Here is a 17,402-nt window from a genome sequence, read left to right as displayed (position 1 = left end):
TGATTCGTTTCATCTACGAACTTCTGCAAATAACTCACGACCGATCGCTTCACACCAAAGTTCAAGTAGCGACCAACGGACATTGGAACGATCGTGAAGCTATGTTTGTGGTGCAAATAGTCTTCCGTGCCTTTTGATATTCTAACGCCATTTTCCTTCATGATCGACAGCAAATCTCCGACCAGTTCTTCCGATGGATTGTGCTTTATCGTAAATTCTTTCAACTGATCGCGCAGCGTTGGTTTGTCAGGACTGAACTCCTTGCATGAAAATTCTATGCATTTCACAGTTTTCTTAGCTTTATTCTTCTCTTTCTTCGCATCCCCCACCACGGTATAGTTCGAACAGTAGTGATATTCCTGTTTGATCTTATTTCGCTGCTGATCGATCACTTCGCTGCGCATCAAATTCTGAATCGGTTTCGCGACATTCTCGTTCAACACCGTCAACAGATTCAGCTTGGCCATTCGCTTAAGCGATTTGTTAATCTTCTTCGAGAACTCACTGCGTTTTGTCTTCATTTTTATGCACTTTTCCAAATCCAGATAGTGATCACCGAGACAGGATGAATGTTCCTCCCATCGAGGTAAACTCACTGCAGTACACTTGAACCACACCGAACGACTGCACAAACTCGACTAAGGAAGCATTTTGACCTGCTCCTGATCAGGAGATGGGATTACTAGCGACAAGGATATGTGGGAGGGAAACGAGCCGAGGAAGAACGTCGCTTGAAAAGGATCTCCGCAAGCAAACGCAGATATCCTGCCCTTTTCGGGAAACACATGTTCCCAAAATTTTATTGTCTTTCGATTTTGTATTTTTTTTGGGTTCGATGGATTCTGACCTGCTGTGCCTGTTGTGCACTTGAGATCGGTTCTTAAATCGACTAGAGAGAGAAACTGGGATCGTTTTGATTTGGTCGTGCGCTAGAACTGTTTACATTTCTCTCGAAATAATAATTATATCTAAATGATTACCTAAATTATTCCAAGTAGTTGCTCTTGAGCAGATAAATTCATTTATTAAAGTTTGATGAAACAAATTCTCATAATGTAGCATGATTTCGACACACAGTTGACAATGAAATGGAAATCGGTACAATGCATTTCTTTGCTTGGGTTTTGCAGGTACGTTTACCTTCCCAGATGCATTGGAATTTCTCTCTATTGTAGAAAAAACGTGCAACCACAACTTTCACAAGCGCAGATTTTTTGTTGAATATGGCAGCTGGAAACATAACATACGCAGAGAGAATACCTGTTCTAACTGAACACAATGGACAGATCTTTGCAAACCGTCGATTCTAGTCACATACGTTAAGCATCCTGAGCAGGATTCATTAAGAAACGTTAACAAGATTTGCTAAGAATCCTAAACAAGACTCGCTCAGGATTCTTAACAAGATTCCTTAATAATCTTTGCAAAAATTGCGATAAACGCTTATCAGGAGTCGCACAGAATCCTTTGAATGATTTACTCAGATTCCTTAGCGGGACTCATTCAAAATTCTGAACAGGATTCGTCCAGAATCCTCAACAGGATTTGACCAGAATCCTGAACACGATTCGTTCACAACCCTGAACAGGATTGGTCCAGAATCTTGAACAGGATGTTTATATCTTTATTACCGAGATTATTAACTCTGGTATAGTTTATCCCGGGACCAACGGCTTTACTTCCCTTCCAAAGGAAGTCGTCACTATAACTTTTTCATGTAATTTATGACTATCTCGGGGATGGGATTCGATCCCAGGTGTTCTAACCACTACACCAGGTCCGTCCCATGTGAGCAGGATTCGTCCAGAATCCTAATCAGGATTCATCCAGAATCCTGAACAGGAATCATTCGGATTCCTAAACAGGATTCGTCCAGATAACAAAATACACTCAGAATCCTCAACACGATTAGCTCAGAGTTCTATACGCATTGGCTCAAAATCCTGAAAGTATTTGCTCACAATTAATCAAGAATTATTAACCATATTCGGTCAGAATTTTTATTAGGATTTAACTAGAAACCTTACGAGGATTCTCTCAAAATCCTCAACAGAATTTGTTCAGAATTTTGCTGGAGACTATCATAATTTTCTAAGAAATCCCTTGCTAAATTCGAGCAAATCCTTAACAGGAATAGTTCATTATTGTCAGAATCCTTAGCAGGATTCCCGTGAAATTCTTAAGAGCAGGGATTGAATCCTGAGAGAATTGAGAGAATCTCTCGTGTATCGCTCTCTGTAACTATCGTAATATGCTGCACATTATGAGAGACTGTTTATCGTATACTGCTACAACTTTGATTAGATTAGGGAGATAGTAGTGCATAATAAAACCCCTCTAAACATGCTCCAAACCTGAAGGACACTATTGCTATTGGATTTTCGAGGATTGTTTATCCTGCCAGTAACGAAAAACACCTACCCCCAACGGTAAACAAGCGAGAAAAATGGATTTTATCATCGCTCTCTCTTTGGGGCTTTCGTTCGCTGCATCCATTTATCAGACTTGTTACAACTTGCGATACATTGACTATCGTGGACCGCAACAGATGGGATGTTTTTCTTTGCTTGCTTTGATCGTGCTTCATACTTAAATGAGAGCAAATTCTGCAATGCCTTCTTATGAGTAGGGGAAGTGGTGGTAAAATGAACAGGGGTGGTAAAATGAATACCGTGCCTTTAACCGAGAAAAAAACAATTTTGATGAATTTTTATCACGCACGGACGATTTAGAGTATAAATCTGCGTGTTCGAGTTGATATCAAGGTCAATTGAAGTGAAAATATCAGCGAAAACTAAATTTTTAGAAAACCACGTTTGAAAATTATAACTGACGTAACTTTTAGCTTGGAAGAATGGAGGTTTTTCAGAGAGGTGAATATCATTGTGATATATGTCAAATCTGATACCTATAGAATTCTTTTTGAATGGTTTACAATCATTGATGGATGTATTTTCGGTGGGGCAACGAAAATTTTCGGAAATATTTGTTTTGCTCACGATTTTTGCGTGGTGTTCATTTTACCACCAACCGCTGTTCATTTTACCCACATAGTTCAGGTAAAATGAACATTTGCATCGCTTTTTGATAGCGATGAAAATATGTGAAAATTATTTTAGTCTGAATATATGAAAACTATTTTAGTCTGAATCCATGTTGCTGCTATAGTTTACATCCCTATTTTTGATGTTGTGCGATAGAACTACACAAATTCCTCGTTTTGTGGGCTTCGTGGCCTTGCAATTAGCGGCGTCAGTCGTCTAGGCGTATTGTGCCACGGGGTGTGGGTTCGATTCCCACTCCATTCGGTGAAAACTTTTCGTCAAACGAAAAATTCATCGCTGGGCTACTGGGTGTTTCGTGTTGTCCGTTGCCTAATGTTAGTGATTGTTCAGTCTGTGCAGCCTATGTGCTGAAGACGGTGTAAATTGTCTTTTTTTTTTCTATCAGAAACAAGATGATTTCCTTAAGGTGTTCATTTTATAACCCCTTCCCCTATTTGCTTCCTAATAGGAATCGCTCAAAATCTTTTACATGATTCACTCATAATCCAGGTACCGCATATAATCATCAGCAAGATTTGCACAAAATTTGTATAGAATTCTCTGAGGGTTTAACCAGAATTCTTAACAGGAATAATACAGAATCCCGAACAGGATTTGTTTAGAAGAATGAGGATTCACACAGAGTAATCAACAATATCTCGAAATCCAAAAAAGCATGAGCTCAGTATACTCAACAGGGTTCCCTCAGGATCTTCAACAAGTTTCGCTCCAACGGTATTTTTATTAATCAAACGCTTTATCGCATTCTCAACAGGAATCCTCGCTCAGAATACTTAAGAAGATTCTATCAGTAACACTTGCGATGCTTGTACGACTTTATAGCGCTGACAGTTCTGCGAAACAGCGCTATGCACATTCTCCGACGCCTGCTCATTATTTCAGACTAGTCCTCAACAAGTCGCATTGCAGAAGTCTTTTATATAAAACTTGGTGATATGATATTTCGAATCTCCTTGGTGATATGATATTTCGATCTTCTCAGCTTTCGACAAACTTGTTCAAATTACTTTCAAAACTTGGATCCAGCTCGAATGAAAGCATTCAATACAAAATTCTTCAATTCCTTAAAAAACATAACAAAATAACATATAAGTTGAAACTCTTATTTGAACTTACAGTGAAATAATCATTTAAATCTTAATTTTCTTGGATCATATGAAAAGCACAGATTAGGAGTAAGAGTCTGTGCATAGCAATTTTTCACAGACATTGGAGCACTATAAAACCGTGCAAACATCGAGGTTGTACCGTTCAAATCTTTAACGCGCAGTTGTTAATTTATACAGTTTCCATTTGAAAAAATATGTATAAAAACAAGTAGGGTGGATCAGAATGGAATAAATTGAAGTTGAGTATAATTGAATATAATATAACGGACTATAATAGAAAAGAATTAAATAGAATTGAATAGAATACAGATGTATAATAAGGATACAGATATGCGATGCTCGAGTGAATCGATCAACATTGATACAGTCATTGTTCAACTATATTGAATTGCATATATTTCAATTATACTTCGGCCTTTTTCTAATGACAGTCTAGACAATATGTGTACACTCAGAAATAAAAATTGTCACAGAATTACTAAAGTTTATGCATTAATGACTATTTTCTATCTGCATCTCTTTCAATCTGCTGTGAATTTCATATCGGCTGCTTCAACCCAGGTGAATTGACAAATAGAAATAAAATTTCCTGCAGAATGAAAGAGAGGCAGATAGACTATAGTCATAAATTACTAAAATTTTATTATTCTGTGACTACTCGTGTTTCTGAGCGTACGAGTAAAATTGGAATCGTTCAAATATAACGGATCGTAACACAATAGGGGGAGGAAGAACGTCTACAAATATATACTACAAATAGTATACAAAATTTCTAAATTTTCCATACAAAAGCTGTTACGACCCTCCCCTCAAGTTGGAAAATTCTGCACTACGTAATATTTGAATCATCCCTTTTATGAAACTGGCTCAATTGAATGAAAAAAGAACAACGGCAAAAGTGTAATGATTACGTATGCACCTAACCATTGATTACAGATGTAACGGAATTAACCAAGCAATATTCTTTCCATACATTTCAAAAGGGCGTATCTGTATGTCCTGTTAAAGAATTATTCATGCATATTTAAATGCTTTAGACAACTTCCTAAAACCACAAAATCACAGCGTAAGATTGGTAGATATAATTTTTCGTGTTTTGGCTGATTAGTAATAACTAAACAAACATAGACCCTTTTCAAATATTGGTCTAGAAAAAAATAGAGAAATGTATTTTTCAATATCTTAAACCAGATAAAAAAAATAAAACTGCAACATTTTAGTATAATCTGTTTGTTTAAACAAGCTAAAGTGGCATACTTTATGTGATTTCTATCATACAACTTCAAAAGAGCGTAACTCAAAATTCTTACTATGGATTTTTTTCGAATTCGGCCTAGAGGTGCAGAACAACGTCAGGAATCAACTGCCGACTGCCGTTTGGATGGTATATTTTATTTGATAATAACGGTAATTGGAGCACCGTGACAAATGTTATTTAATTTTTGAAATGCACGAATGATCAAGGGGTAGAGATTCTGACAATTTATATTGATATAAGGATTTAAAGCCTATTTTTAGACGATTAACTGCATTTCAACTCTACTCTGGCCCAGTTATCGAACCGAAGCTTTACCCCTAAATATTCCTATTCATGAATGCCAGGATCGTTTAATTAGAAAAAACTTTCAAAAATATTTTGTAATTTCTGAATCCTAATAGTCTTGTCTAATACTTACTAATTTCGAATTCTAATAAAGGGCCATACACAAATTATGTCACGCTTCAAGGAGGGTGCCCAAGAAACATTTGCCTATTTTATAATCATTTATTAAGCAATTTTTCACAACTAAATACTGAATAGTTGCTTTATTATATTACTTTGCAGCTGCTACGCACACATTGTTCAAGCAAATCTGGCGAATTTATTAAGCTTCTTATCATTTAGTGACTGTAATCATATATTTTAATGATGTTTATTCAGGTTTCACTTAGCTTAATAAGGATTGATGATTTAACAACGCTAGTTTAACAAACTACATTATTGCAGTGTAATTCAGCATCATGTTTAACAACATTTTAATTATTTCCAAGTGAAGCCTTTGTTCAGGCATTGTTCACACAAATTTGGAGAAGTTATAAAGCGTGTCGTTGTATATTGACTTTATTCTACAACTTCAAAATCGCTTTATAAGCATTCATCTCAGCTTTTATTCAACTGCCACAAAATTGATTGAAAACAAATAAATGACTAAAAATAGCTAACACTGTATACATCAAATGCAGTGGTACCTTTTCCATGAATTAATAACCACACTTTTAATAATTACCTGAATACTGGATTCAAACTCGAGACCTTCCCATCGTCAGCGGTATACCTTGCCATCTGCGCCATCCTTGAATTCATATATCAGCCTTCCAGTGCCCAATATAAACCTCTTGTAGCTGATTATTGATCATGCTTGAGCTTCTATTCAACAATAACTAATCAACACGTGCTATGCTGATCAACAACTGAATAAGCGCATTACTTCTGCTGCTGTTCAGTACTGATGCGAGCTGAACTCAGTCGGCTATTTATAGCGCACAGTGAGAAAATTTATTTCAATGCTGGTTAAAAATAAAGTTTATTCACAAAGTAAAAACAGTCTGAAATGATTAATCGAATTTCATAATAAGTTTTAACTTGTTAAAACTTTAATTGAATTGTTCATCTAACTATACTAAAATTCATTTATTAAATGTATAAAATTTCTACTAGGTATATTTTTTTATTTATTTGTCGTACTTTTTCCATCTATTAAACATTATACAAATATAAAAAATATATCTCAATCAATAATCCTATGTCAGAAGACTGATTCAAAATATTTTCTAAACATAATTGAATATTGTATTGAGAAAGCATTAGTTATTAATGTATCCAACATGTTTTTATATATTAGTAAGTTAGTGGCGAATTCGCCAAGGGCGAAAAGCCACTCAAATAAAGATAAATATTAATAATATTTGTAAGTTGAATATTGCAATACAATAAGGAATTAGGAAATTTTTAGATATTTTGTCCATTTTTTAAAAATTTGGCTATAGTGTGACCTCTTTTGTAAGGCTTCTTTGTTGCTGAACAATATGTTTAGTAATCGTTATTTTGGACTTCTTTGGATGACTTGCTTGGATGATATATCTATGTTGTATTAGGATTTTATTAAATACCTATTCAGCTTTTAATCATGTTCATGTTAAACATGGAAACAGCTGAAGTGCGAAGCAACAAAAACGTTAGTTCGTCTCCTGTACATTTGTTTACACAATTATATTTGTTTGGTGGAATATTGGCTCTTTAATAGAAGGAAAAATGACTTGTTCAACTCATTAGTAAAACAATCTTGACAAGTCGGCAGAGATTCTTTGGAGAAGTTTAATAAGTGTTGATTCTACTATTATTCTTTCCAATGAAAAATGTTGAACATTGACTTAAATTTGGATCTAAATACCATCTTCTCAGCTCTTTGTAGGGCATTTTTTCAGCTGTCACCATTATTCAACAATAATTAACTATGTATGTTTATTTGTGACACTCGACTGTAAGTTGGGTAACCACTTTCATGTAACTATTGTTAAATTATTATTTATACTTCGATTATCATTAAAAATGTTATGATTAGTAACTTTTTCCGATATCAATAACGTCGCAGATGATGATCACTACATTTGGAAAATTTAAATAAATTTTGATATTTTTAATCCAATGTGATTCGCACTTTACCCTCGTTGATCCATTACGTCGCCATTACGTCCATTACGTTAATCCATCCATCGCATACACGTCTTGGATTTGATTTGAAAAACATTTGAAACATTTGAAAATAACATAATATGTTTTGCTTGAATAAGAGCATACTCATATTCTGTTATTCACATTGTTTATAAGTTTTACTAATCATGCTGGTCAACATTTTAAGTATTAGACACTGAAACTTTTGTACGATTTGTTGTTAATCAAATGTTCAATATTCTACTAAAATGATGGCTACAACCTATAGAAGCTTTTAATCAGTCAATTGTTAAACTTCTTATGTGTTGTAGAACAAAAGCTACTATATTTGCATTTTCGGAGGTTTATTCAGCTCTTTTTCAAAACACAAACTGCAAGTGGAATAACAGCTTTTTTATAAGCGGAAATTAATTTTATTCAATTAATGATTCAACTAAAAATTTGTTCAGCAATGGTTGCTGCTATGCAGCTTATATTAAACACGTAAGTATCTTAAGAGCTACCAATTGTTCCTTGGGTGAAGAGGTCCAGCCTAACGTGACAGGTCTTACAATTTTTTTGGAATTCCAATACAAAAAGCGTGACAAGGGGGAAGGAAGGGGTCGAAGCAGTCGCAATTTGGCGTGACATAATTTGTGTACCATCACTAACTTACGATTGAGGTTTTTGATGCGTGAGTTATTATTCACGCAATTTAGCAGTCAAAAACTCATGGATGAGTTGTCTCATCTGTTTGACTCATTGCCTCATTGCCTGAAAACTGTGGAAATAGAGTTTTCTCGCACAAAGCAATGATTTATTGTTAGTCTAGTAGAATTATAGTAATCCTTGTTAACTTAAGGTGAAACATCTCGGAATCCTAAGAGGGCCTCTACAATAGCCGACTTGTGCCCCTACTCACATTTTCAATGGCACTAAACTGAAGAAATAATTAAACGATTCTTCTTATTTTAAGCTTCCTGCTAGTGCATAAATCCAAAATAAAAGCAGGTACTGTTGATGGATGCTTTTTCACGAGATTTGTGCCTTTGAAGTTTTAGTGCAATCTTTGAAGTTGATCCCAAAATGTTTCAGCTTAAACAATAACATTCGGTTTTTGATTTGAGTTTTCGATGATTAAAATAGGTACCGCGTGAATCGTCTAAAGGTAGCCAATTTCTAGAGGAAACATTTTATTTCTCACTTATTATTAATCACTTACTTGGAATTCATGAAGCATTTCATAATAATTCCACAAATATTCATCCCAAATCTCTATAAAGGGAGTCGCAATGTAGATACAACGACAACACCCTCCTAAATTTTTCTAGAATTGTTTTTGCATTCGACATTTTTAATAATGTTTGCTGTATAGAGTTAAAAATTCCAACAAAACGAAAGACGCACAAGGCTCTCAGTTAATTACAGCGGAAATGCTTTTAGAACACAAGGCTGTTAATTTAGCTCTGTACTACTAAGTAGAGATGTGCTATCATGACAAAGAATGAAATGTCTGCCTCTTTGAAGGTTCACCTTATGTGTCTGTAATTTACCACTCTCTACAATAAAGCTTGTTGCAAATACCTCACTCATAAAAGTAAGAGGTTGTTTCCGAGATACGACCGCCAAGTTGACGTTGGATAACGTTAGCTTCTTCTATTTTCTTGATTTAAGACCGTCACGAACTTATGAAAGATTTCTAGGTACTGACAAAAAATCTAATCAATTTTCAAACTATTTGTTGCATATCAATTCTGATCTGTTATGGACATTGAGTGTTATTATTTGGTTGGTTCGGTTAACACTTCAACACCGATAGAACCGGTCGATGGAAGATGAAGCATAAGCGGTAACTTTTTCTCTCCAAACAAATATACCGGTTGAAAGTTAGGTCCACGCATGATCAGTTGATACTGTTCGCTCTAGCATGCGACAACGACAACGGCATCATTCAATCATCGCTAAATGCGAGGCAAACCGGGAAGCGATTGCGAAGCGATTTATCCGACTCATGCACATTAGCCTGGGACACGGTTGTATGAAACATTTAGATTCTCGCTCCAGTCCACTTTTTTGATTGCGTTTAGGTCTTATAACAACTGTGCAAAATTTCAGCTCGATCGGTGAAGCTATATTTTAGCGTCAGCCATTCAAAGTTTGTATCGGATTTACTATGGGAAAACTTACTTTTGCAAAAAAAATCGTCAGAGGTCGCCCATTGTCCTCTATAAAAATTCTGAACAAAGATCTCGATAGGAATTTTTACGATGAACAACAATGCCGAAGACCGCAAAGTAATCCGATGCTAGTAAAAAAAGTTATTAAGCATAGACTATTCCGAAATTTTGCTCGATTTTGTTATTATTGTTACTCCTTTACGTGTTAGTCAACGTCACCTTGCCAATAGGTTTTCATTGAACAATTTTTTACATAAGTATCGGATTGTTTCGTGGTCTTCGGCAATATCATTCATCGTAACAATACCTATCGAGGTCCGGGTTCAGAATTTTTATAGAGCGCAATGGGCGACCTCTGGCGATTATTCATTGCTGGCGCTAAAATATAGTTTTACCGATCGAGCTGAAATTTTGCACAGTTGTTATGGGACCTAAGTGAAATCCAAAAAGTGGACTGGAGCGAGAATCTAAGTTTTGTCCCTCACTAATGCACACACTGTCGACGATTGTCCGCGCGCGCACAATGGGAATTTTATATCTTGACACTGTGATTCTCGAGAAGCATTATTTAGCCGAGATAAATGATTGCATGCAAATGACTGACCAAAATTGAAATCAATCACATCACCAGTAATGTCGCTCTTCACGGTGGAACATTCTCACAACTCTTCCAAAATGAAATGGTCGTCCTGAAAAGGACGGTTGGGGCTAGTTGTCAATCAATTGTTAGACAGATACACACCAAAAGATTACCGAGGACGATTAAATCGAAATGCGGTCGGTAATTTTGTGCTTCCTTGTTTTCGTTGGTTTGCTCACTCCTCCGACGGAAATTTTCAAGGTTTCTGGACGCGTTCTCCACGAAATTGAGGGATTAGCTGTATGCCTATGGTCATGATGAGCGATTTCACGGAACCCGCAGCGTTTAGTTTGGATTGGGAATAAACAAGAGCAGAAGCAGCGGCAGCGACGAATGTGTAAAATTTATTCCGATAGGAGTCGTTCTCCAATTCGTCATCAAACGTCAACATCCCACCGCAAAATCGCTAGTGTTTGGAGGGGATTTTAACCTCCAAATTCCCAAATAACCTCCAAAGCATCACCTCCAAGTTAGTTCAAATACCCTCCGTTATATGAAATATGGTGGCGCGTCGATCGTCGCAAGTTTTTCGTTAAACAGTCAATAGGGCGATATTCAAAACTGAAAAGCCAATTCGTCATCAAACGTCAACATCCCACCGCAAAATCGCTAGTGTTTGGAGGGGATTTTAACCTCCAAATTGCCAAATAACCTCCAAATCATCACCTCCAATTTAGTTCTAATAATCTCCGTTATATGAAATATGGTGGCGCGTCGATCGTCGCAAGTTTAGCGTTAAACAGTCAATACGATTTACGATTTTCATTATTTCCATACGTTTTGACAGTTCTCCGACTACCATTCTTCCATGCGCTTGTGTTGAAAGTTTGAGAAATTTGAGAATCCAGCGTAGCGCGCGTAGTGAGAGGAATTCAAACATCAGTGTCACCGCTCGGCGGCCGGTAAGAGAAACTGAATGTTCGAAAGGTTGTTGTCTGTAATTTTTGCCCTATAGGCACAGAGAACAGACGTTTATCTTTAATCGTCAGCGTGTGTAAAGCTTTGTACTGCTCATTTCAAAGTATGTCGTTATGCTCCTGTTACGCGGCGCTGTCATAGGAATATAGGAGCTTCTAATTTGCCGCTTTTTACATTTTGGCGCTAGTGTCACCATCAAAAATTGCCACTTGTCGCTAGCGTTGCTGTGTGTGCCAATGTATGTTGACGTTCACTAGTGCCATCGTGTGGTCGACACGAGTTTGTATGTCGCGCTGTCTGCGTTGGCGGCAGCGTTGCCAACCTTCCAGATTTGTCTGGAATATTCCAGATTTTTGAGGCTCCATTTTACAAAAATCTGGAAGATCCAGATAAAATTTGAAATGAATTTGTAAGGTTTTGTAAATAATTTGTAATGTTCTCCATATACGACCCAAGCGATCCAGACTTTTCCAGACAAATTTTCAAAATCTTCCAGATTTTTTATAAATTGACTTGGCATCCCTGGTTGGCGGCGCTGATGATTGACTCTAACCTTTACACATGATTTTGATGGAATTTTGTTCGAGCATCCATGTCTGTTCTCTGTGCTATAGGGTAACGACTGTTTATTTCGATCTTAATCGCTAACAGTTGGCGCCAGTGGCAAAAAGTACAGACAACAACCCTTCGAACATTCAGTTTATCTGTGCTGGCCGCCTAGCGGCGACACTGATGTGTGTATTCCTTTCACTGATCGCGCTACGCTGAATTCTCAAATTTCTCAAATTTCAAACACAAGCGCATGGAAGAATGGTAGTCAGTGAACTGTCAAAACGTATGGATAATAATGAAAAACGTAAATTACTTGCAATTAGGAAACTGGATCGAAAAAATAGTGATTAGAAATCAAGCGTAATATGAATACATAACTTGTTGTGTTTAGTTCATCTTCCATTGTGCTTTCTTTGCTTCAGGATTTCGTTTTTACTACCACTAAAAAAGAGTCATCTATTCGTGATCAAACGTCAACATCCCACCGCAAAATCGCTAGTGTTTGGAGGTGATTTTAACCTCCAAAATGCGAAATCATCTCCTCCAAGTTAGTTTTAATACCCTCCGTTACATGGATTATGGTGGCGCGTCGATCGTCGCAAGTTTCTCGTTAAACAGTCAATTGCCTTTTCAGTTTTGAATATCGCCCTATAGGATAACGACTGTTTATTTCGTTCTCAAACGGCAAAAAGTACAGACAACAATCTTTAGAACATTCAGTTTCTTTCACTGGCCGCCGAGCGACGACACTGTTGTGTGTATGCCACCCACTGATCGCGCTACGCTGGATTCTCAAATTTCTCAAACTTTCAACACAAGCGCATGGAAGAATGATAGTCGGAGAACTGTCGAAACGTATGGAAAATAATGAAAAACGTAAATTACTTGCAATTAGGGAACTGGATCAAAAAAGTAGTGATTAGAAATCAAGTGTAATGTGAATACATAACTTTTTGTGTTTAGTTCATCTTCCGTGGTGCTTTCTTTGCTTCAGGATTTCGTTTTAACTACCACTGAAAAAGAGTCATCTATTGCCTTTTCAGTTTTGAATATCGCCCTATTAGGAAACTGGATCGAAAAAGTAGTGATAAGAAATCAAGTGTAAAGTAAATACATAACTTTTTGTGTTTAGTTCATCTGCCATGGTGCTTTCTTTGCTTCAGGATTTCGTTTTTACTACCACTGAAAAAGAGTCATTCATTGCCTTTTCAGTTTTAAATATCGCCCTATTGCTGGTCGACGATTGACTGATGTGCGCGTGGTTGATTGAAGCTTGGTTGGCTTCGACTGAACACGATAGAATAAAGAGAAGTAAGAAGAAGACCAAAAAGGGCGTTTCTCTTTGCATGACAAAAGTGGTTAAGATATCGAGCAATGATGTCTGTGCTAGGAATACACAAGAAAAATGTGCTTTTCTATGGAAAATAAGACATGCCTCGATATTTACCCATTTTTCAATAGTTTATTCATGAAAATCAATAGTTTTAATTATTGGAGTCGATTCGTAGAAAGATTTCCAATCGATTGGTGCAAGAATCTTGGAAATCTATCCGGGCGTTAGTATGTTATTAACAGTCAAAATCTAACCAATTTTCGTGACGCGAACGATTTTTCGTTTTTGGAAATTGTACCCCTGTATGTTGCCGTAAGACGTTATCCAACGTCAAAAAGTAATCCACCATCATAAGTTTATGTTCTGTTTTGCAAAACGATTTGTAGTTTTATTTGAGCGAAATAAAGCCATTATGCAGTGTCCAAATCAGCATAGCTCAAACCGTTTGGTTCTTTACTGACCGCAATAACTGAAAACAAACGGCCTTCTTTGATGGTTTGCTTTAGAATATTCTACCCACTTTGATTGAACAGAACCGATCGTCACAAAGGCGACAATGAACTTATCTTCTCACTACAGTTTTTTATCACGTTACCTGTGAAATCGGCTTTCATCCAAACCTAACGGGACTGCGAAACAACGTAATTATCTAAAGCATGTAAAAGCCCTCTCCCCAAAAATGCTTACCATTATTGCACCTACCTGTTTCTTCGAATCCATCTCGTCCTTCAACTCAATCACCCGTTCCCGGAGCGGTCGCAATTGCTGCGACAGTGGTGTGACACGTTCCCGCGCGGCCGTGACAGCCCGTTGTAGGCCATCGACCAGCCGGGTCAGTTCGGTCATACCACGGGACGCAATTCCCGGCGAGCCCGGGCGGCTGTCGAATTCACCTCCACTGGCCAAACTGCCGGCCATGGACGAATCTTCGTCAGTCACCTGGGACAGGGTGCTCGAGAGGGACGGATCTTGAGTTTTGAGATTTTCCAAAGTCTGCGTGAGATCGGTCACTTCGGCCTTGACCGATGCCAGTTCAGCTCGTTGCTGCTTGTAGACGTTACTCTTGGCGCGGAGAGTGTTAACGAACTGTTTAAGTTCTTCTCCTCGCAAAATTACCTCTCCGACGGTTTCCTGCAGCTTGCGCTGCTTGTCCACTAGCTGTTTATCGATTTCGCGGAGTTCCTTCGTCATCTGATCAAGTTGCTCAGCGGCTGCTTCTTTGTTGCGAGCAACCATGGCTGCTTGTTGCCGAAACGGTCCCAACGTGTCATTCTGGGTGTTGTACTCGGACATTCGAACTTCAACGAGTTTCTGAATTTCTCGATTGAGCTCTTCGATCTTGCCTTGCATGTCGACGAGATCGGATCGACTAATGTTTGGTTCGTCAATCACCTCCTCCAGGATTTGCACCTCAGATCTGCGTTGGAGCAACTCTTGCGGTAACTTCTGCTGAACCATAAATTCCAGCACTTGTGTCTCCTCAATAGTACTCTCCATCAAATTCTGCGGAGTAGCACCTTGTACGGACATCTTTGCATTATGCAGATCTTTCTGCAGCCGATCATGAATCATGCTGGCTCGGTTGAGTCCTTGCTTTTGTTCTTCGATTTGCGATAGAAGTTCCTTCTGGCGTTCTTTCTCAATACGCAAACTGTTGGCAGCCTCGAGCAGCAACTCCTGCTGAGGGACCTTGTCCAATCTAGTTTGCGTGCGCTCGATGCGTTTTTTGACATTCTCGATCTCGGTTTCAATCGCACCAATGTCGCTGCGCAGTTCTCGCGTTTGGGCCCCTTCATGAACCGACTGCTCGTACGCCTTATGCGCGTCTTTGAAATCATCCATTGTTTGAAGATATTGCGCCCAAAGGCTACTAAGATCGGGCATCGACATGGCTTCCGGTGGTAGATCCAAAGGAATCAGAAACCTATAAAAATGGATAAATTACCATCCAAATATTTCTAAACAATCAATTGATGCATACTTTGCCAAATAGGACGACTTCTTCACGCGCTCACGGTTCTCAAAAGTCCACCGCAAAATCGGATGAATCAGCTTCTTTTCCCCGCGGACCAGCCCCCGTCGAAACGCACCCGGGTCGTCAATATCGCCCAGTGGACGGTATTGGATCTTCCGCAGAGCGTCCATCACCTGCACGTTGGTATCTTCCGGGTCATTTTCCCGCACGTCCAGCTTATCGATGGCCTCGAACGCATGAAACACGTCAATCAGCACTTGTAGCAGCGATTCGGGCGAAAGGGAATCGAACGTGATCAGATTGTAATCCGTTTCGAGCAGTTTGTTCACCTCGAGCACAATCAGTTTGAGATCTTCGGTCATTTTAAGAGATTTTACCGAAAATTTGTTTCAATCCAAGTAATCTAACAAAATTGAGACAAATTTCAATTTTTATTTGTTGGTTCAATCGTTGCTAAGTGGCAACGGACAGGTTGCTAAGGTAAAAAGGGCATGCGTGATGGCAACAACAATCGTAGCAACCTGTTGAATGCGAGGCCAACCTGTGGAACGCTGTTGAATCATAGCAGCTGTAGGCTACCCAATCGTTGCCATAGCGGCCATAGCACATAAGTGATAATAAAAAATACAGTAAACCCTCCAATGTCGATATTCCACGACTCATTCTAAAATCGAAATTCTATGGTTGATCTCCATGGGGATGGTCTCCTAGAACAGCTAAGATGTTGTATTCCATAAGGGTAATGTAAAGTGACCAGACGGATTGTGCGGGGCAGTACCGGATTTTAGCAACCTGTCCCGCATCACCAAGCGTCCCGGAAAACGTCCCGGATTGTATTGATAGTCAAAAATGATGAAATTTGAACTTGAAATATGAACAATGAATTGTTATTCATTGATATATGGAAATTCAAAGTTAAAATCCATGTACTGGTCGGCTTTATCTATGGACAAACAATATTCTAATCAAAATCTTGACAGAATCCAAAAATAATGCTAGTCAATATCTTAACAGAATTTTGTTCCTATTCTTACAAAATTTTGAAATCTCTGCAAAATATTATTGAAATCCTCAACATAATTCTGTGCGCACTCAACATTGCTGTAACTATTTGGTTTATGATTGAAATGTTGGGAATCCACGGATTCACTTGTAGTTGGATTCCTGACATAATTCTGGTAGAATTAAAAATGTTCAGAGTATTCACGACCACGGGTATCATTTTTTACAATATTTCTGCCAGAGTCCTATTAAAATACTAACAGGAAACGAAACCGCATTTATTGTATTTAAGGCACACGATTTAGTTCACAATTTTCTCATAGCACTGTTGGGAAGCCTCTTTATGTTCAGAATCTTCCAATAATTTCCAATGGTTTTTATCTCTAAATATAAGCGAGATTTCGGCTGATATGAGGGTATTGAAGCTACTAATTTCTGCGTTGTATTCTTTGGTTATTAAAACGACTGTTTTGGATTTTTCCCGACATTTCGACTTTATTCCCAGTCTTCTTCAGCGGGAGGATTCTGTTTAGTCGTATTGAAACGTATGAAACGTCAAAAAATCTGAAATAGTCGTTTTGATTACCCAAAAGTACAACGCCGAAATTAGTAGCTCTAATACCCTCATATCAATCAAGACTGCTGTGCCGAAATTAGTAGCTCCAAGATCTCTAAACATATTTTGTATTCCTGCAAAGATTTGCCCAGAATCGTGCCTGATTTCCGAGCATTTTGTTAAGCAAACCAACTCATTGGATGTATCGAGACCCTTCTAGATCAGGCCTGCCCAACCTTTTTGGCCCTTTTTCAACATAAATGGTTAGTGCATTCGCAAGAATAAACCAATATGAACAAAATTAGTCTCAAATGAAAGATTTGTACTATATCTGTCTATTCCATGCTGCAAAATTAAAATTTATATCAACGTCTTTGCCACCGA

The 17,402-nt window shown here is 37.9% G+C and overlaps 1 protein-coding gene across 1 annotated transcript in view; it reads right to left on the bottom strand.

Moving 5' to 3' along the window:
• Positions 1 to 15,894, bottom strand: part of LOC5575788 (intraflagellar transport protein 81 homolog) — a 31,487-nt gene extending 15,593 nt beyond the window's left edge. Inside the window, exons 1-2 of the mRNA XM_021837785.1 lie at positions 15,467 to 15,894; positions 14,188 to 15,409 (exon numbers count right to left, since the gene is read on the bottom strand). Coding sequence (XP_021693477.1) covers positions 14,188 to 15,409; positions 15,467 to 15,822 — 1,578 coding nt within the window. The 5' untranslated portion in view covers positions 15,823 to 15,894. The remainder of the gene's footprint in view (positions 1 to 14,187; positions 15,410 to 15,466) is intronic.
• Between the last annotated feature and the right edge of the window lie 1,508 nt (positions 15,895 to 17,402).

The sequence above is a fragment of the Aedes aegypti genome, chromosome 1, assembly GCF_002204515.2.
Source record: "Aedes aegypti strain LVP_AGWG chromosome 1, AaegL5.0 Primary Assembly, whole genome shotgun sequence".
NCBI classification, from domain to species: Eukaryota; Metazoa; Arthropoda; class Insecta; order Diptera; family Culicidae; genus Aedes; species Aedes aegypti.
Note: the sequence above shows the minus strand (reverse complement) of the source record. Positions and strands in the feature narration are given on the sequence as shown.